Below are 15,639 nucleotides of genomic sequence, written 5' to 3'. Positions count from 1 at the left end.
AGAGACAGAAAAGATTTTAGTGTGCAAATTTGGGAAAACCATTTGCATTTGAAAGATGATCTGCAGAGGTTTAGGACAGGCTTGGGACTGATAGATTTTCTGCTGGTGAAAGCTGGTGTCATACTATAGAATACTAAAAGATTCTCTGGTTTATTCCTCTGGTCATGAGTACCTGAAATTGTCTTCTGTTAGGATAGATAGGTGGGATATACAGGATATTTTTAATCTGGAAAAGAGAAGACTGGGAGGGAATTTACTGAATGTTTATAAGTATCTGAGGGCTGGGGGTCAGAAGGGAGGGGACAGGCTCTGCTCACTTGCTCCCCATGATAGGACAAGGAGAGTTGGATGTAAACTGCATCACAGGAGTGCTGCAATTCTCACAAGGTGAGAATTCTGCGCTGTAAGGGTCATACACCACTGGAAACAGGCTCCCTGGAGAGGCTGTGGAGTCTCCTTCTCTGGAGACTTTCAAGGCCTGTCTGAATGTGTTCCTCTCTGACTTGAGCTAGATGTATGGTCCTGCTCTGGCAGGAGGGTTGGACTGGATGATCTCTTTGGGTCTCTTCCAACCTCTGACGTCCTGTGAGCCTGTGATAGTCCTGGGATTACTTTTTGAAGCTGTAACCCATTTACTTGGTGTCTGTCAAAACACAAGTTTACAGAGATGTTACTGTAAGGTTCACACAAAGCTACTGCTGAAAGCTGTGTGGATTCTTCAGTGGTCTACTGATTGGCTCTTGGAGCAGCAAATAAATTATTTTTCTGCTTTAAAAGGGATCTTAATGTCTGTAATTTCAGCACTGCCACAGTGTAAATCAGCAAAGAATATTGGGAGAGCTTAGGGATAGGAAAAGCTGTCAACAGTTCAATTCTTTAGCTCACTAGAAAAACTCAATTGTGTCTTGCTCTGTCTCATTGCATGATGACTGACAATTGCACTTTCCCATCTATTTCTCACATATGATGTGATACAGAAACATCTCCAAACTTAGCTCTTGTTTTTCTATCATCAAATTTAACTAAATATTGTTTTTTACTTCTTCCCATGCTTTTCCCCTCCTCTCCTATCTGTGATTCTGCTAGTTATCTTCAGGCAAAATATTTGCATGTAAAGTATTCAGTTGTAGGAGGAAGGAAAAAAAGTAGCTGTTGCAGTTTGTCTATGGGGGTCTCTTCAGCACAAATGCCACCACAGTCTGAGTGCTGAGTGCTTGGCTCTGGAAGTGCAGACAGCTCCCAGACTACCACCTCTTGGGTGGCCCCTCTGACCAGCTCTTTGGATGCCTGCAGTGGTGGTCATCTTTCTGGCCTGCTATGGACTGCATGCTGATTTCTTCAATCTGAATTCTGCCTTTGGCCTTCAATGTCTTAAAAAGAGTAATTAATGAAGAGATTAATATAAAGATACTGTATTTTAACGTCCATGTGACTCTTAGTGTTCAGCAATGCAGATGCTGGGTTAATAGGGTAGGAGGAGGAACCTTGTAAAAATTTGATGCTATTTGTTTTTAATACATTTTAAATATTTTTTTCCTCCTGTTTTGTTTTGTTTTGGCTTCATGCAGACTGTGTTGTAATGATTGCACAATACTGAAGCAAGCAACTCTTACATGGAACTCTTCTGAGGTTTTGCATTGTCTGTGTTCACGTAGTACATTTTTGCAAGGAAGAAAGTTTTATGCCTTTGTTTTGATTTGGATAGTTCAGTTAGCCCCACATCTGAGATTGTGCTGGCAGGGACCAGTCATTGGTATGGAAGTGGTCACTAACACTAGTCTGTGGTCTTGGCAGTTAGAATCATAGAATCAGCCAGGTTGGAAGAGACTTCCAAGATCATCCAGTCCAACCTAGCACCCAGCTCTATCCAGTCATCTAGACCATGGCACCAAGTGCCTCAGCCAGGCTTTGTTTGAACACCTCCAGGGACGGTGACTCCACCACCTCCTTGGGCAGCCCATTCCAATGCCAATCACTCTCTCTTCCAACAACTTCCTCCTAACATCCAGCCTAGACTTCCCCTGGCACAACTTGAGACTGTGTCCCCTTCTTCTGCTGCTGCTTGCCTGGCAGAAGAGACCAACTCCCACCTGGCTACAGCCTCCCTTCAGGTAGTTGTAGACAGCAATGAGGTCCCCCCTGAGCCTCCTCTTCTGCAGGCTGCACACCCCCAGCTCCCTCAGCCTCTCCTCATAGGATTTGTGTTCCAGGCCCTTCACCAGCCTTGTTGCCCTTCTCTGGACACCTTCCAGCACCTCAACATCTCTCTTGAATTGAGGAGCCCAAAACTGGACACAGCACTCAAGGTGTGGCCTGAGCAGTGCTGAGTGCAGGGGCAGAATAACCTCCCTTGTCCTGCTGCCCACACTGCTCCTGAGCCAGCCCAGGATGCCATCACTGTAATAGGAATTAACTTTCAAGTATTTTCAAACAATTCTCACTCTGCATAGTTGGAAAAATAACATCATTCTCCAACAAGAGCAGAAATTCATGTTGAACTGTGTATGTATTTCAGAAAAGGTGAAATCTCTGTCCTTTTTGAAGTTGATGTAAAGAAAGCCACTTCTATCAGCACCAGTTCTGTGTTTCATAACCATATGAAATATAAACTTGTGTTGTACAGCAAAGCAATCCCCTAAAAGCCTGGAAATCAAAATAGAAAATCCTTTGATAGATGAAATAGAAAATCCTTTGATAGATGCATAGGGACACTTCACCATGGTAAAATTAAGTGTCCAGTGCTGTTTTCTCTTTACAAATACCCAGGAGCTTCTTCTGGAAAGCAAACAAATTTATCTTGGTCACCTGAAGGCCACATAGTGCTTCACATGTGAGGTTCTTCCCCTTATCAAAAAGTCCTGTTCAATATTTGACCTAATTCATGCTTCCCCCAAACAGGTAAATTACAATGCTTTTGGCAGGATGGCTCCCTCCACCTTGGAGCTGTGCGTTGGGCAATGCTTGGCTGTCAGGAAAGCTCATAGTCATGATTAAGGTCAACCTGCCTGGCCCATCCCAGCCAATTTTTGGCTCACTCAGTGATTGAAGGGCTTCCTGAGTATGCAGGAGTCATTGGCTCTGGGTCTAAGCAGCCACTAACAGAGTGGGGGATCGTGTATTGTTGTGTTGCCCTGGGTTAAGGAGCACTCGCTGGGGTGGAAGCAGCGTGAGACTGGCTGTGGACATCGAGGAGGTTGGCTGCTACTGGAGAGTGAGTGATAAAAGCAGGCAAGAGTTTTCATGACAAAAATTTTCCCTTCCTTCCTCTGGGAGCCAGGACTCAGAGTGCTCAGTTCTGCAGGTAAATCAGGTCAGCCAGCTCCTGGCCTTTACATGTGTTGTCTTTGAGCTGCTTGCTGTTCCTCCACGTCACTCATAGAAGCCTAGTCCTTTGCTATTCAAGGAGCTTTCAGAATATCAAGCTGCCAATTGATTTTTTCTCTATAGTCTCTGAGGTGACTTGTAACAGCTCTCACCTTGCTCTGTAACAAAGTTAAGGTGCAAAATTTAAAGGGCAGATTACTGTAGGATGACAAAATTCATGCAACCAGACAGGAGAAATGTTCTGAACTGAGTGTTTGTCTTCAACATCATCAACCTCATTCTTTCATGGATTGTTGATGCTGGGGAAGCGTAGCAGTTAATAACAGGAGATGCCATACAAAAGTTTACTTCTGAGATAGTTCCCTGGCCTTGCTTGAGTGGCTTGCTAAGCACACACCTCCTTGAAATACCTCTTAACTTGTTAATTGTGGTACTATTGTGAACTAACTTTTCTTTCCTTCTTTTTCTTCCTCTAGTTTTCCCTAGACAAGATGGAAAGGTTGCCATAGTGACTGGAGGTGCTAAAGGAATTGGTTACCAAACTGTGAAGCATTTGGCAAGACTTGGCATGCATGTAATAATAGGTAAAGTCTTTATTTCCTTAGTGTATGTTTTTGTTTCAGAAAGTCTTTTTTTTTTCTTTTGAGGAGTATTTTCTTTCCAGTGTAAGTAAATATATGGCAGGGAAAGATAGGAGAGGCTTTTGTCAATATTTAGCACAAATGAAGATTTGGTTTGTGGTTTAGTTTGTAAAGAAAAAAAAAGTGTATGGGAATTTTTTTCTGCCAAATTTGGAAGAGTTGGACTACCTGACATAAGAAACAATAAGGTAATGAAATAAACTCAAAAGGTGCTTATTACAAAAAGATTTCATCTTGTTACTGAGGATGGACATTGAAGTGCTTCTGACCATCGAGAAGAAAACTAATAACAGCCTTGAAGGAATATTCCAGTGTGCAGCAGGAGATGACCTCTGTTATAGGGGCAGAGGAAACTCTAATAACTTCATCCAAAAATTGCATGTTTACTTCTCAGTTTACCACTGTAGGTGGCCTTTGTAGGCAAGGCAATGAAATAAATACCCTGAGAAGTTCATTCATGTCAATTTGAGATGTGCTGGGCAACCCATGACCTTCTGGAAGTGCCTGTTTCTCTTGATTGATAATAAGGACTTTCTAAGGTTACTGTGTTAGACTGAAACATCTGAAGTTAGGATAGGTGAATTCCTCTAGGAACTTCAGAAGTGTCCTGGTGCACCTTTTCTTGTCTCTACTACAGGCAGCATTAGTGAGACCTTTTGGATGGATTTTTTTAAAGCTTCTTGTTCTATCTATCTATCTACCTATCTATCTATCTATCTGTCTACCTACCTACCTATGTACCTATCCACCCACCTACCTTCCTACCTGCCTGTTAAGTTTGCATGCAGCACCATGAATATCATGTTTAAAATGTTACATTTTGTTCCCTTTATCCTTCTTTAGCTTGATTTTTACAGAAAACACTGCAACTTTTACACTATGGTCTAGTTGAATGGACAGGGCTGGGTGCTAGGTTGGACTGGATGATCTTGGAGGTCTCTTTCAGCCTGGTTGATTCTATGATTCTGTAAGGTCACTGAAGGTTGGTATTTCATAATACAGTAGCATACTGGTGATGTCATTTTGTTGGGCTTTTATACAGAAAGTCTCCTAAGGATTTGTATACACATCTTTGAAGAGAACTCTCTGCACACTAAACACTAAATGGTTGCACAGCAGCCATTTATTTTTAGTCTGGTACAATCACTAATGGAGTTGGTCTGGGACTGTACAGGTGTAATGTGGAGTACCACTTAGTCATACATGTTTTGGTTGAGATGCCCAAACCAAGCATCTGCAAAATGTAAGCCTGTGCTGCTGCTCTGTATACCTAGATGCTGTAGGTGTAGCTGATGTAGCTAGCTGAAGCAAATTATGTCAGTGTTAATATTACACTAAATGAGTTCCTTTTCATATTTAAGGTGGACTGCAGAAATCTATTCAGCAGGAAAACAAAATGGCCAATTCTCCTCTCTTTGCATTGAGTTGTGGAAGCATAGACATTGCTGTTTATTTTTGGAGATGTATTTCATGCCCTTTAATGTTTAAGATATGTTTGTGTAACAAAATTCAGTGTGCAACCTTTGGGAAAGGTTATTTACTTATAAAATATCTCAATAGGTTGATTTTATTCAACTCACAGCTGGCATTTTGTAGATCTCCTTTCTCACACCCATACTCTCACAAGCACTGAGTGTGCTCATATGGTGTGGTGAACACTACTTGTGTCTACTATGGGAAAATGCACACCAGCTACTGAGTCCTTACCCTGTCTCTGCTGTTCTTGATTGGAATGACAGCCTAGTTTATGAGCAGATCTTTCATACCTTTTAGAGGTTGCCAGCTTTTAGTAGATTTTTCCTTTTCTGGAGTATATAGGCTATGTCTATAATGATTTTAGTGTGTGGGCTAACTGGAGAAGTGAAGGTATGAGTGATATGCTGCAACCTGGCTGTTAACCCTCCTGGTGGCAGAGTGCATGGCTATCTGCTGAAAGGTCCTTTGTGCTGTGGCCTTGATATAAACAACACAGAAACAATGTCCTGGAAACGTCCTTTATTCTCAGCAAGGGGCATTCTCTTAACTGTGTTCTGCTCTTTATTCTGGTGCTTACAGACACACACTTCCATTCGCTCTTCAGTTGTACCAACCTTAATATTTGTTTTATGAATCTCTACAAAGGTAAATGAATGAGATTAATTATAGGACACATTTGATGAGTAAGATTTTCAGCTGATTCAATTCTTTCAGGCAAACTCTGACCTAAACACTGAACTGAGTCACAGTGATCTTCTTTGCCTGTGAAATTCTTCAGAGCCAAGAAGCCCTGCTAGGAGAATGCGTAGTCTCAGGCTTTCTTCCAGCTGCAAGATTAAAACAGTCTCAAAAGCATATTAAATGCAGTTACTTCCATCTTTTTGCTAACTGTTGCCTACAAATGTCCAGAGTATGCTTAAAATACCTGCTGGCACATTGTCATGTGTTATCGCATTCAGCTTTAGGCCACACAAGCAAAGATTTAAGGCTAAGATGCAACAGCAAATGTGCTCAAGCATTCTAGTCTATAGATGTTTTCGTTCTGTGTTTGTATGTAGGTGTAAACTGACATGAAAGAATTGTGGACCTTAAGTGAATTTGGGCTTGCAAGGCAGAGCTGTGTGTAGCTCACAGGCAGTCTTGGCCATTCGCTGAATGCTTATTTCCCATTACAGGGACTTTAGCAATGAAGAATGATAGCCCTGCAGCAGGCAAGTGAGTCAAACCTCAGTGTCTGATGTGAAGATGATTCACTATTTGCAATGAATGTGATCATTTTACATTTTAGAAGAGTAAATGTTTAAAGTAACTTACTATTAAATCCAGTTTACCAATGGAATGAGGAAAACAAAGACATGGGAAGTCTGTTACCTTATGGAACATGCATAGGTACTGTATGAAGGGCAGTGTGCTCACCTTACGTGTTTTCAGCAAGCAGCTGCACAGTGCTTTTACAGCTTCTTTTCAGTCCCACACAGCACAGGTGCAGAAGAATAATTTCTCTCACCACTGATCTCCCTCTGCAGATGCTGCTCCCCCTACCCTAAACCTCTCACTGGGAAGAAGGTTGACTTGAATGCTGAAATGATGGAATTAATTTACTATGGGTTTGTTTGATAGGTTTCATGAAGGCTCTTTGCCAGGCTGTGGTAGTATTACTCACAGCCAGCAGGGCTTTTGCTTCAAGAATGTCTTATGACAGGCGATAGGGAAAGCTACTGCTTGTGGTGATTTGTCAGAGCAAAGCCACACAAGGAGCTCCTCTTCCCTCCTGTGCAGTTTACTACTTGATAAATAAGCTTGCAACTCCATTTTCAAAAAGAGAAGGTAGGTGACACACCATTTTTGGTGCCTACTGAGGAATGATTTGAAGTGAAGATGCTATTTTGTGTCCACTTGCAAATAACTGTGCCCTTAACAGTAAGGATATTTAAAATCAAGCCATCCCAGTCATTTTTGTGACCTCACAGTTCTAAAACCCAGTAGGTTCAGCTTTGGTTCACTTTTGTGAGTCTGAATTCACAGCATTACAGAATCACAGAATGCTAGGGATTGTAAGTGACCTCTAAAGATCATTGAGTCCAACCCCCTTGTTAAAAGTAGGATCACTTAGGGCAGGCCACACAGGAATTGATAGTGCAAGTAGATGTAGTAGAGGAGGATATGCTCTTTGAGAAGCTATGTGTGACCTTTGGTTGAGGAAATCCCTGAAACTTCTTACTTCAGGGAGGGTGCATTGGAAAATGACATTCCTAGACTTAATGTTGTCAGTTAGGCTTTTTCCTTATGCACCTGCTGCAGGTTTTTGTTGGGAACAGGGCACTTGTCCAGGTGTATCTTTGGTTTGCTAATCAGGGTTCTTGACTTCTCAGCTGGAACAGCTGGGTGACTGGAACCTAGGGCAAGGATGATGATTTCTTTTCTCACACATTCATGATTGAGTTTTGCTTCTTTTCTCAAAGGAACACTTAGGATGATAATTTTGCCTTTCAGATCAAAAAGGCATGTATTTAATTGTGTCTGCTGTATGATGAACTGAATGACAACAGATGTGTGTTTTACCTAGAGAGATGCTTTTTACCATTTTGTCAGTGTTTGGCTTGGTTTGTTTGGTTTTTAATACCAGGTCACATCCTTATATCTAGCCTTATTGAATAATTTTTGTGTCTTTCAAGATTTGTGAGTGAGACTCAAGGTCTGTATTCCTTTTTTCCTAAACAAGATTTTTATTGCTTTTTAGTATACTTTCTTTAACTGAAGATGTTATCAATTCCTTTAAAAACACTCATATTCTACTGAGTTCAGGTTTGTCCTCCTCAGAGCTTTTTGGAGTCAGTCATTCCTCTCTCTTAGGCATTTGCTATTCGTTGTGCAGTGCTGTGCACCCTCACAAAATCATAATCTTCATAACACCAGCTGATAGACTTTGTTTTTCTCTTGAGGCTTTGAGTGTCCTTGCAAGCCCTGTCTTCAGGCTGGTACTCCAATAAAATCAGTTCCTTTTCAATCATAATGAGGATTATGCTAGTCTGCAGAGGCATCTTAATTAAAATTTTAGTTGGAATCCTTTTTATATTCTGTTGCACAAAGGCACATAACCATCACCCTCTGCAACTCCTTAATCAGCTGGTGTACACTTACACAGAATTTATGACTATGCCACCAAGCTCCTCCTGGTATCACACATAGATATTAGGGTTTATGGGCACCACTTCTAAGCTTGGGTTGCTTGAATTGATCGATGGGAGCTGAGAGGGCCATGGAGCAGGCTGCAATCTGTGGAAGGATGGTCATGGTTCCAGGGATTAACTGATACATAACTGTGGCTAAACAAGTCAAAGGATGCACATTTATCTCAGGTAGACAAGTTCCCCAGGCATTAGTGAATGAGGAAATCACACTTGTCAGAGGCTGAGATGTGTGAGGAGGGCTCGGAGATGATGAGGCTCACCCCTGCCTCTCCTCCCAGGGTTTGTTGCAGACTGGGGGGTTGCCTTAGCGCACAGGGTGGATCTTGGGCCCCAGGCTGGAGGGGTCAGGTTTTTCTCTGGGCCGCCACATCCTGAGTGGTTTGCATCTTGGTGTTCATTGCAAAAAGTTGTTATTTGTACTTTGGCTTTGTGTTATCTTGCAGTAAGTTGGGAAATTCTCCCCCAGTTAACTTCAATAAGCAAGGAATTGTGGTATTTGTGGATCTGTTCTCTCCAGACAACCTTTAGCTTTGCAGGCTGTGTCATTGCTCATAGACTATTCTAAGTTTCTTTATGATGCCCTGCAGTGTATTCCCTTCTGGTGTCAATGTGACAAATACCTGGTTTTGCAAAATACCAATTGGAGGAGATCTTGGGTTATATCAAGATCAAGCACTCAAGCACTCAAGGTGTGGCCTGACCAGTGCCAAGTACAGGGGCAGAATAACCTCCCTCGTCCTACTGGCCACACTGCTCCTGATCCAGGCCAGGATGCCATTGGCTTTCTTGGCCACGCGGGCACACTGCTGGCTCATCTTCAGCTCCTCTCTACCAGTACCCCCAGGTCCCTTTCTGCCTGTCTGCTCTCCAGCCACTCTGTCCCCAGCCTGTAGCGTTGCTTGGGGTTGTTGTGGTCAAAGTGCAGGACCCTGCACTTGGCCTTGTTTAATCTCCTTGTTGAATCAGGCTGGAAACAGACATCTGAAGTGACTGTTTAGCAAAATAATTATTTTTTCCCCAGTGGTCTACAATGAAAAATATGCAAATATGACTAAAATTAAAGCTGAGTGCCTTCCAAATGAACTAATGAACTATTTATATAATAGCAAAATCAAACAAATTAGAATTTGTTGTGAACACAAGCTCTTTTAAAAGAACAAATGAAGTGAACGTACTGAGAATAAAATACTGACACTGGAGGCTTTAATAAGCTTGAGAAGTGCTGAATGAAAGAGGAATCAAATACAGCTTTCACAGAAGGTCTTGTTCACAGAATGGACACCACAGTATTTTTGTTTCTAGCCTAACTCTGTGGTAATAAAGCACTGAGTTTGAAATTTAACTCTAGTACATGGCTGGAGGTGAAACAGTGAGCAGAATCTCTTGGCCATAAACCCTGTGCGCAGATTTCCATAGCAATGGCAGTTTCACTGGAGGCTTTGCTTGTTGATGCTGCATCTGTATCTGGAAATTAGCATCAAGCTGAATGTTTTTTCTCCTTACAAGGGTGGATGGTTTTAAAGGGGAAGAAAACCCCACAACAGTAAAATGAAAATATTGCAGATGTCTGCCTTGGCCTTGGTTTGTTTTTCTTTCTTCTCTCTGTTGTTTTTTCTTTCTTGGTTAGTCAGAGCAATCTAGTTCCACAGTTGATGGGATTTATAGAGAATGGTTATAGACCAATAAATCTTCAGGTTTTATGTAAGATTGATTGTATTTTTGTTATCTGGAATGCTAAATGTCTTTATGTTTGCTACATTTATGTAAATACTGAGTCTTTTGACATAATGTGGAAACAAAGCTGTGTTGCATCTCATCGTGTTTTGCTTCAACAAGGCAGCAGCAGCAGCACAGATCTGTTCTCAGAATACTACATTAGCCTATCTCCTCAAAGTGGCCAGGTTGGCCCAGAAATCTCCATTCAGTGCTTTGAGTCTTCAGCCAGTGAAACTGGTGGATGACAATGATCTGTCTCAAAGGGCTCACTCCCACTTTGTGAATAGATTCTCTGCGAGACCTACTTAAAGCCGTTTAATAGCACTATAAGTACGTTTTAGCATCTTAAAGTTCACATAGAAACCAAGGCAGAGGTTTACATAATGAGGAAGAGAAGGTAGCAATTTCATGAAGTGCATAGGAGGTATCAGTACTTATGTAAAATGTAGGTAATAAACAATAGGCATTTTGGTGTGTTATGCTATCGAGAATTCTTGTGGGCATATAAATAGAGAGCTAAAATAGTAATAAAGAAATAACTTGTATGACCAAGCAGAGTATTTTGTTTGTGCTTGTGGTTTTTTTCCCTTTGGTACAAGTTATCATTAAAAAATGCCAGAGAAATGTTAGAAGATTGCTAACTGTCAGCTCAAGTTGCATGGCACAGAAGGCATTTATTTAAGGCTTAATCACATTTTATGTTAGTGCTAGCAGAGCTTTTTCTGAGCGTTTGGGCCAGGGTGCTGGGGAGTTTCCTCCACCTGTGCAAACCATCGTTTTGGAAACAGAGCAAGGAGGGGTCTGCTCTAATCTACAGTGAGTCTTTTGTTGAATCTGGATGTGATATAGTTCACTTGGCTCACACATTCACATCTCACTTCTACTGGTCCAGCCAGCAGATGGTCCTATTGCATATGAATAAATGAGATAAACAGGGCAGAAGCCACCTGAACAGCAGTGCATTTGTACAGCCCTCTTTGAAAACCCGTACAGCCTGAGAGTAATGAAGAGCCACTTTTCATCTAAAACCTCTTACTGGCTTTACACTGTGGCTAGGACTTCATAGTGGCAAGCCTGTATTCACTCTCCTTAAGTTGATTGCATTGCTAAATTTCTGTTTTCTGTATTATAACAGCTGGAAACAGTGAGAGCGAGGGCCAAGAAGCAGTGAGGAAAATACAAGAAGAAACTTTGACTCAAAAAGGTATCACACTATTTTCTTCTCTTTAAGGAACTCTTCATTCCTCTCTTTTTACTGTATCTTCTTTTATATGATACCCCTTGAGTATTGGTTTTTTGGTTCTGTTTTTTTACTTTGAGGAGACAAATTCTTAAAGTGAGTCTGATATGGCTAAAATGGGTAGGAAAGTTTTTGGGTTTGAAATGTTTTCAGTTTTGCTTGGCTTCTTTGCCATGCCATTGCAAAAGGGCTGCCTGCAAGTTGCAGTCCGCCTGTGCATGTGTAGGGCATAATGATTTAATGGCTGGGCAAAAAATCAGCACACTAGTCATTTCTGCCAAGGGGAGGATGACAGCAGGTGAGAGTGGGTGTGCTCTTTCCCATTGCTGGTCTTGTCTCCCATCATATATATGTACAGATATATACATATATTTGGGGGTAACAGGTCTCTAAAAGAACAAGGCTGCTGTTATGCAAGTTGGGATCCTATACTCCTTCACAAAACAAAACTGTTTTCTTAAAACTAGATGCACCTTTCATACCAAGCCAAAATCCCTCTGTTCTTGTTATGCCTTTTTCTTTCACTCTGATGAGCAATAATGAGGCATAAGGAGAGTATGGGTTGCTAATGATGAGAGAGGCATATCGTGCACCATCTACTGTGCAAATGTAGTTTCCAAGTTCTGATAGAGGTTAGTGCATCTAATGTTTGCATCTCTTGGATTCACTGGGTGTAGTTCCTAGTAGTGTGTGATGATTCACTGCTGCCACTTTGATGTATCATTTCTTGGCAAAATAATAGGGCAGCAATGCTACTCCACCCTATTTAGGATCTTCATGGCTGCTTCTGGGATCTGATTTTGTTTTTATGCCTCTAATAATTACTGTTATGATGATCAAAATACAGTAATTATTGTGTTAAAACCCCCTTTCATTAAGATTTATCTTTTGACTTAAATGTGCACCTATCATAGCCTCGGGATACATGTATGCTAGTCAAAAGCATCATAAATTAAAGTGTAGTCAGAAGGATCATGAAAGGAAAAAGATAATTATTACATTGTTTAGATCTTTAGCTGGAAGTTTCTGCACAGAGACCACAAGCATTTGGAATTTCATCACGTGAACTGCGTGGAGTAGAGCAAACTGGGATCTGTCTTTGCTCCTATCTATGTCATCACTGGGTTTTCTATCACCTTCCTCTTTCTTGGCTTTTGTGAACGAAGTAAGTTCTACCCTTACACTCTAAACTTTGTCAAGAAACTGCTGGCAGTCTGAGGAAGCTAAAAATGAGTAGGCTGAACTTATTTCTCTTTGTAATTACACTCACCAAAGATTTAGGTAGAGTTGGCCTAAGAAGAAGCTGGAAGAGTATTCCCTTTTCAGAATTTCCCACTGCTTGTATATGGTTGCATTCACAAGTTTGTTACCCTGCAAAGGACTGCTGTGCCTGAGCAGCAGTACTGTCTTACTGCTTGTTAGTGCATTTATACTTTGCTTTGTCATGGGATGTGTGTGAGCAGATGCTGTGACTATGACTAGGCTGTGCAAACAGATATTTTCCCAAGCTGCAGTTCAGTATTTGTTTAGTTGCTGCATAAAAACCTTATCAGTTATCTTGGCCTCTTTTTTTGCCTCAACCTTTTGAGCATTTTTTATGGCACATATGAGAATTCTTACAGAAACTTCTCACCTGGTAGCCAGTATGATCAAGGGCTGAAACGATACAGCTGTCTTTCTTTTGCTGTGGACAAACTATAGGAGTGGATCTCATCATAGACTCATTATTATAGAGTTGTTTCAGTTGGAGAAGACCTCTAAGACCATCAGGTCCAACTGTCAACCTCCCTTTGCTATCCAGATCTCAGAACAATAACGGCAAGGAACATCTCCTTGTTTATTAGCAGGTTAGAGAGTAAATGGGAGTGAGAGACCCTGTCCTCTCCTTGCCTGGATGATCCATACATAGCACAAACATCTCCAGAGACAGCTCTGGGCAAAGGCCAGGCTTGTGGAATGCATGTAATTACAGTGGCTTTGGCCCACTGTTTGTCTGGAGCTCTGTCTGCTTTCTAAGCATAAGTAGTTTTATTAGATATAATCTACACTTCAGGGACAAGTGAGATTCAAAGCATGTACATAAGTGATTCCTATGATGAACAAAAACATGATAGCAGTTGCAGATGGCGATAAAGGATAATAACAAGAAAAAGGCTATGCACACAGATGATTTTTTTTCTTTGCAACACCAAGGCAAGACATGAAGAAAGAGATGACAAAATTTCTGAATACAAGGAGTCAGGAAGCCTGGTGGCCTGTGCTGGAGGCATTCAAACCAGAGACAATGCTGAAAGATGGTAGAGCCCTGGAGAGAAATGCAGTTGCATCTGTGCTCTTACAGGGCAGCAACTCTAAAGAACACTAAGCAGTGTATCACATCACCTCTTCCTATCAGCTATCCTCTCCCATTGTGCCACACCAGAACCCTCTGTGGTTCCTCTTCCTACTGATTCCAGACTGTTTAAGTATCCGTCTCAGTTTTGGGACTCCATGCTGAGTTATCTAATTCTAAGTGAAAAGAATGAAGAAGGACATAAGCAGCTGAGTGGAAGAGAATAATGTACAGGTCTGTGGAGGGTGATAGACCCAATTCAATTGACCTTCAGAATCTCCTCTATGATAAAGCAATCAGAGCCCTCAGATATCCCAGATAGACCAGAGGTGCTGCATTGTCATTAAAATTATCTTATGGGCTCTATTTCCAAAAGACCAAGGGCAACAGATTGCTACACTCTGAATCATAAAGCTGGGAGAAGCCAGAATGATGTGGGCATTTATGTTGTTTCCATTTGTTAAATTGGGAACTTGTGTTGGTAATAGTAGCAATTATATGGCTGGGAAAATTGTTGATGGCTAGGGATTACCACAGAGATATTCTAATTATCTAAGTCTCTGTAGTTACACATAGGGTGTGTCTGTGTTAGAGTGTGTTTGTTAGCTCGGGAGAGTGCTCTTCAGGCAACCCTCAACCCTTGCCCATTTGCTGAGCACAGGTTTGCATTAGGAAGGGCACTGCAGGTCCTGACCTGGATTCCCTTTGGACAGAACTAGCCTGGGAGCTTGGGTATTGCTGCATCTGTAACAAAGCATCAGTGTACGGGAGTCCCAGTGACCTCTGGAAGTGCCTATGTTACATCCACAGCATGAAATGAACTCTAAAGATTGACTTCTGTTTATCCAAACCACTGTTAATGTAGTCTTAACCATTGTTACCAGTTCTGAGCAAATTACATTGAGTTATGGAATCAGGAAATTCCTGTGATAAACTCAACTCTTAATGATACTAGAAAAGGTCTTTCCATGTCCATAAAAGAGTCTATCTCCTGACTCAGTTACCCACAGCTTACAGCTCTGCAAATGAGAGCTGTTTTTAGCATGATTACAGACATACAAATGTTGCAAACTAATATATAAACATGAATGAAAGCTTTGTTCATTCCAGCATAGGTTCATGAATGCCACTGAAATCAGCAACGAGCAAAAGTTTATGCATAAATATCACTTAGCATAGTACCAAGGAAAGGCTCTCACAACTGCAGTGTAGGAGCTGGAGTTGCAACTAGACTCAAAGGAGAAAAAAATCATTAAGAGGTAGTGAGAAAACAGGGTGTAAAAGTCATATTAAGCACAGACCTCTTCAAAAGGAAAAACCTGTGTTTAATCTTACCCAATGCTTTTGTGGCAAGTCAAATAAAACCACAACTATAGAACCAGGCACTAAATCCACAGCGTTCATGAGGCTTCCATTTGAAGCCAGGTGAGAAAGGAAGAAGTGACTTTCTCCCTTGGAGTCAGAGGAATGCAGAGGTTAGCAGAGTGGCAACCAAATCATGTCAGGTACAGTCTGACCCACGTCAAGGCAGCATGGGCCAAGCACTAGGAGGAATGATGCCACTCTACAAATGCTGCAGTCCACGTGCATTCAGCAAGCCTGGCTTTTCCCAGAGCTTCCTCTTGGGATGTTTGTGCTGTGTATGGCTCAGCTGGGGAGATGGCAAGGTCTCGTCCTTTCTGTTGCAGTAAGGAGCAAGGAGACTTTTTTCTTGCTGTT

General features: G+C 41.6%; 1 protein-coding gene across 7 annotated transcripts in view; it reads left to right on the top strand.

Moving 5' to 3' along the window:
* Positions 1 to 15,639, top strand: part of DHRSX (dehydrogenase/reductase X-linked) — a 139,795-nt gene that overhangs the window by 32,984 nt on the left and 91,172 nt on the right. For 6 of the 7 annotated variants that reach the window (XR_010302285.1, XR_010302286.1, XM_064143004.1 and 3 more), the window contains exons 2-3: positions 3,801 to 3,908; positions 11,484 to 11,552. Coding sequence is in view for 5 of the 7 variants with exons in the window: in XM_064143004.1 (XP_063999074.1) it covers positions 3,801 to 3,908; positions 11,484 to 11,552 (177 nt within the window). In the remaining 2 variants the exon portion in view is untranslated. The remainder of the gene's footprint in view (positions 1 to 3,800; positions 3,909 to 11,483; positions 11,553 to 15,639) is intronic. The other variant, XM_064143003.1, reaches the window with a different exon arrangement.

Source organism: Pogoniulus pusillus, chromosome 5 (assembly GCF_015220805.1).
Source record: "Pogoniulus pusillus isolate bPogPus1 chromosome 5, bPogPus1.pri, whole genome shotgun sequence".
NCBI classification, from domain to species: domain Eukaryota; kingdom Metazoa; phylum Chordata; class Aves; order Piciformes; family Lybiidae; genus Pogoniulus; species Pogoniulus pusillus.
This window is presented reverse-complemented; position numbering and strand designations above follow the sequence as displayed.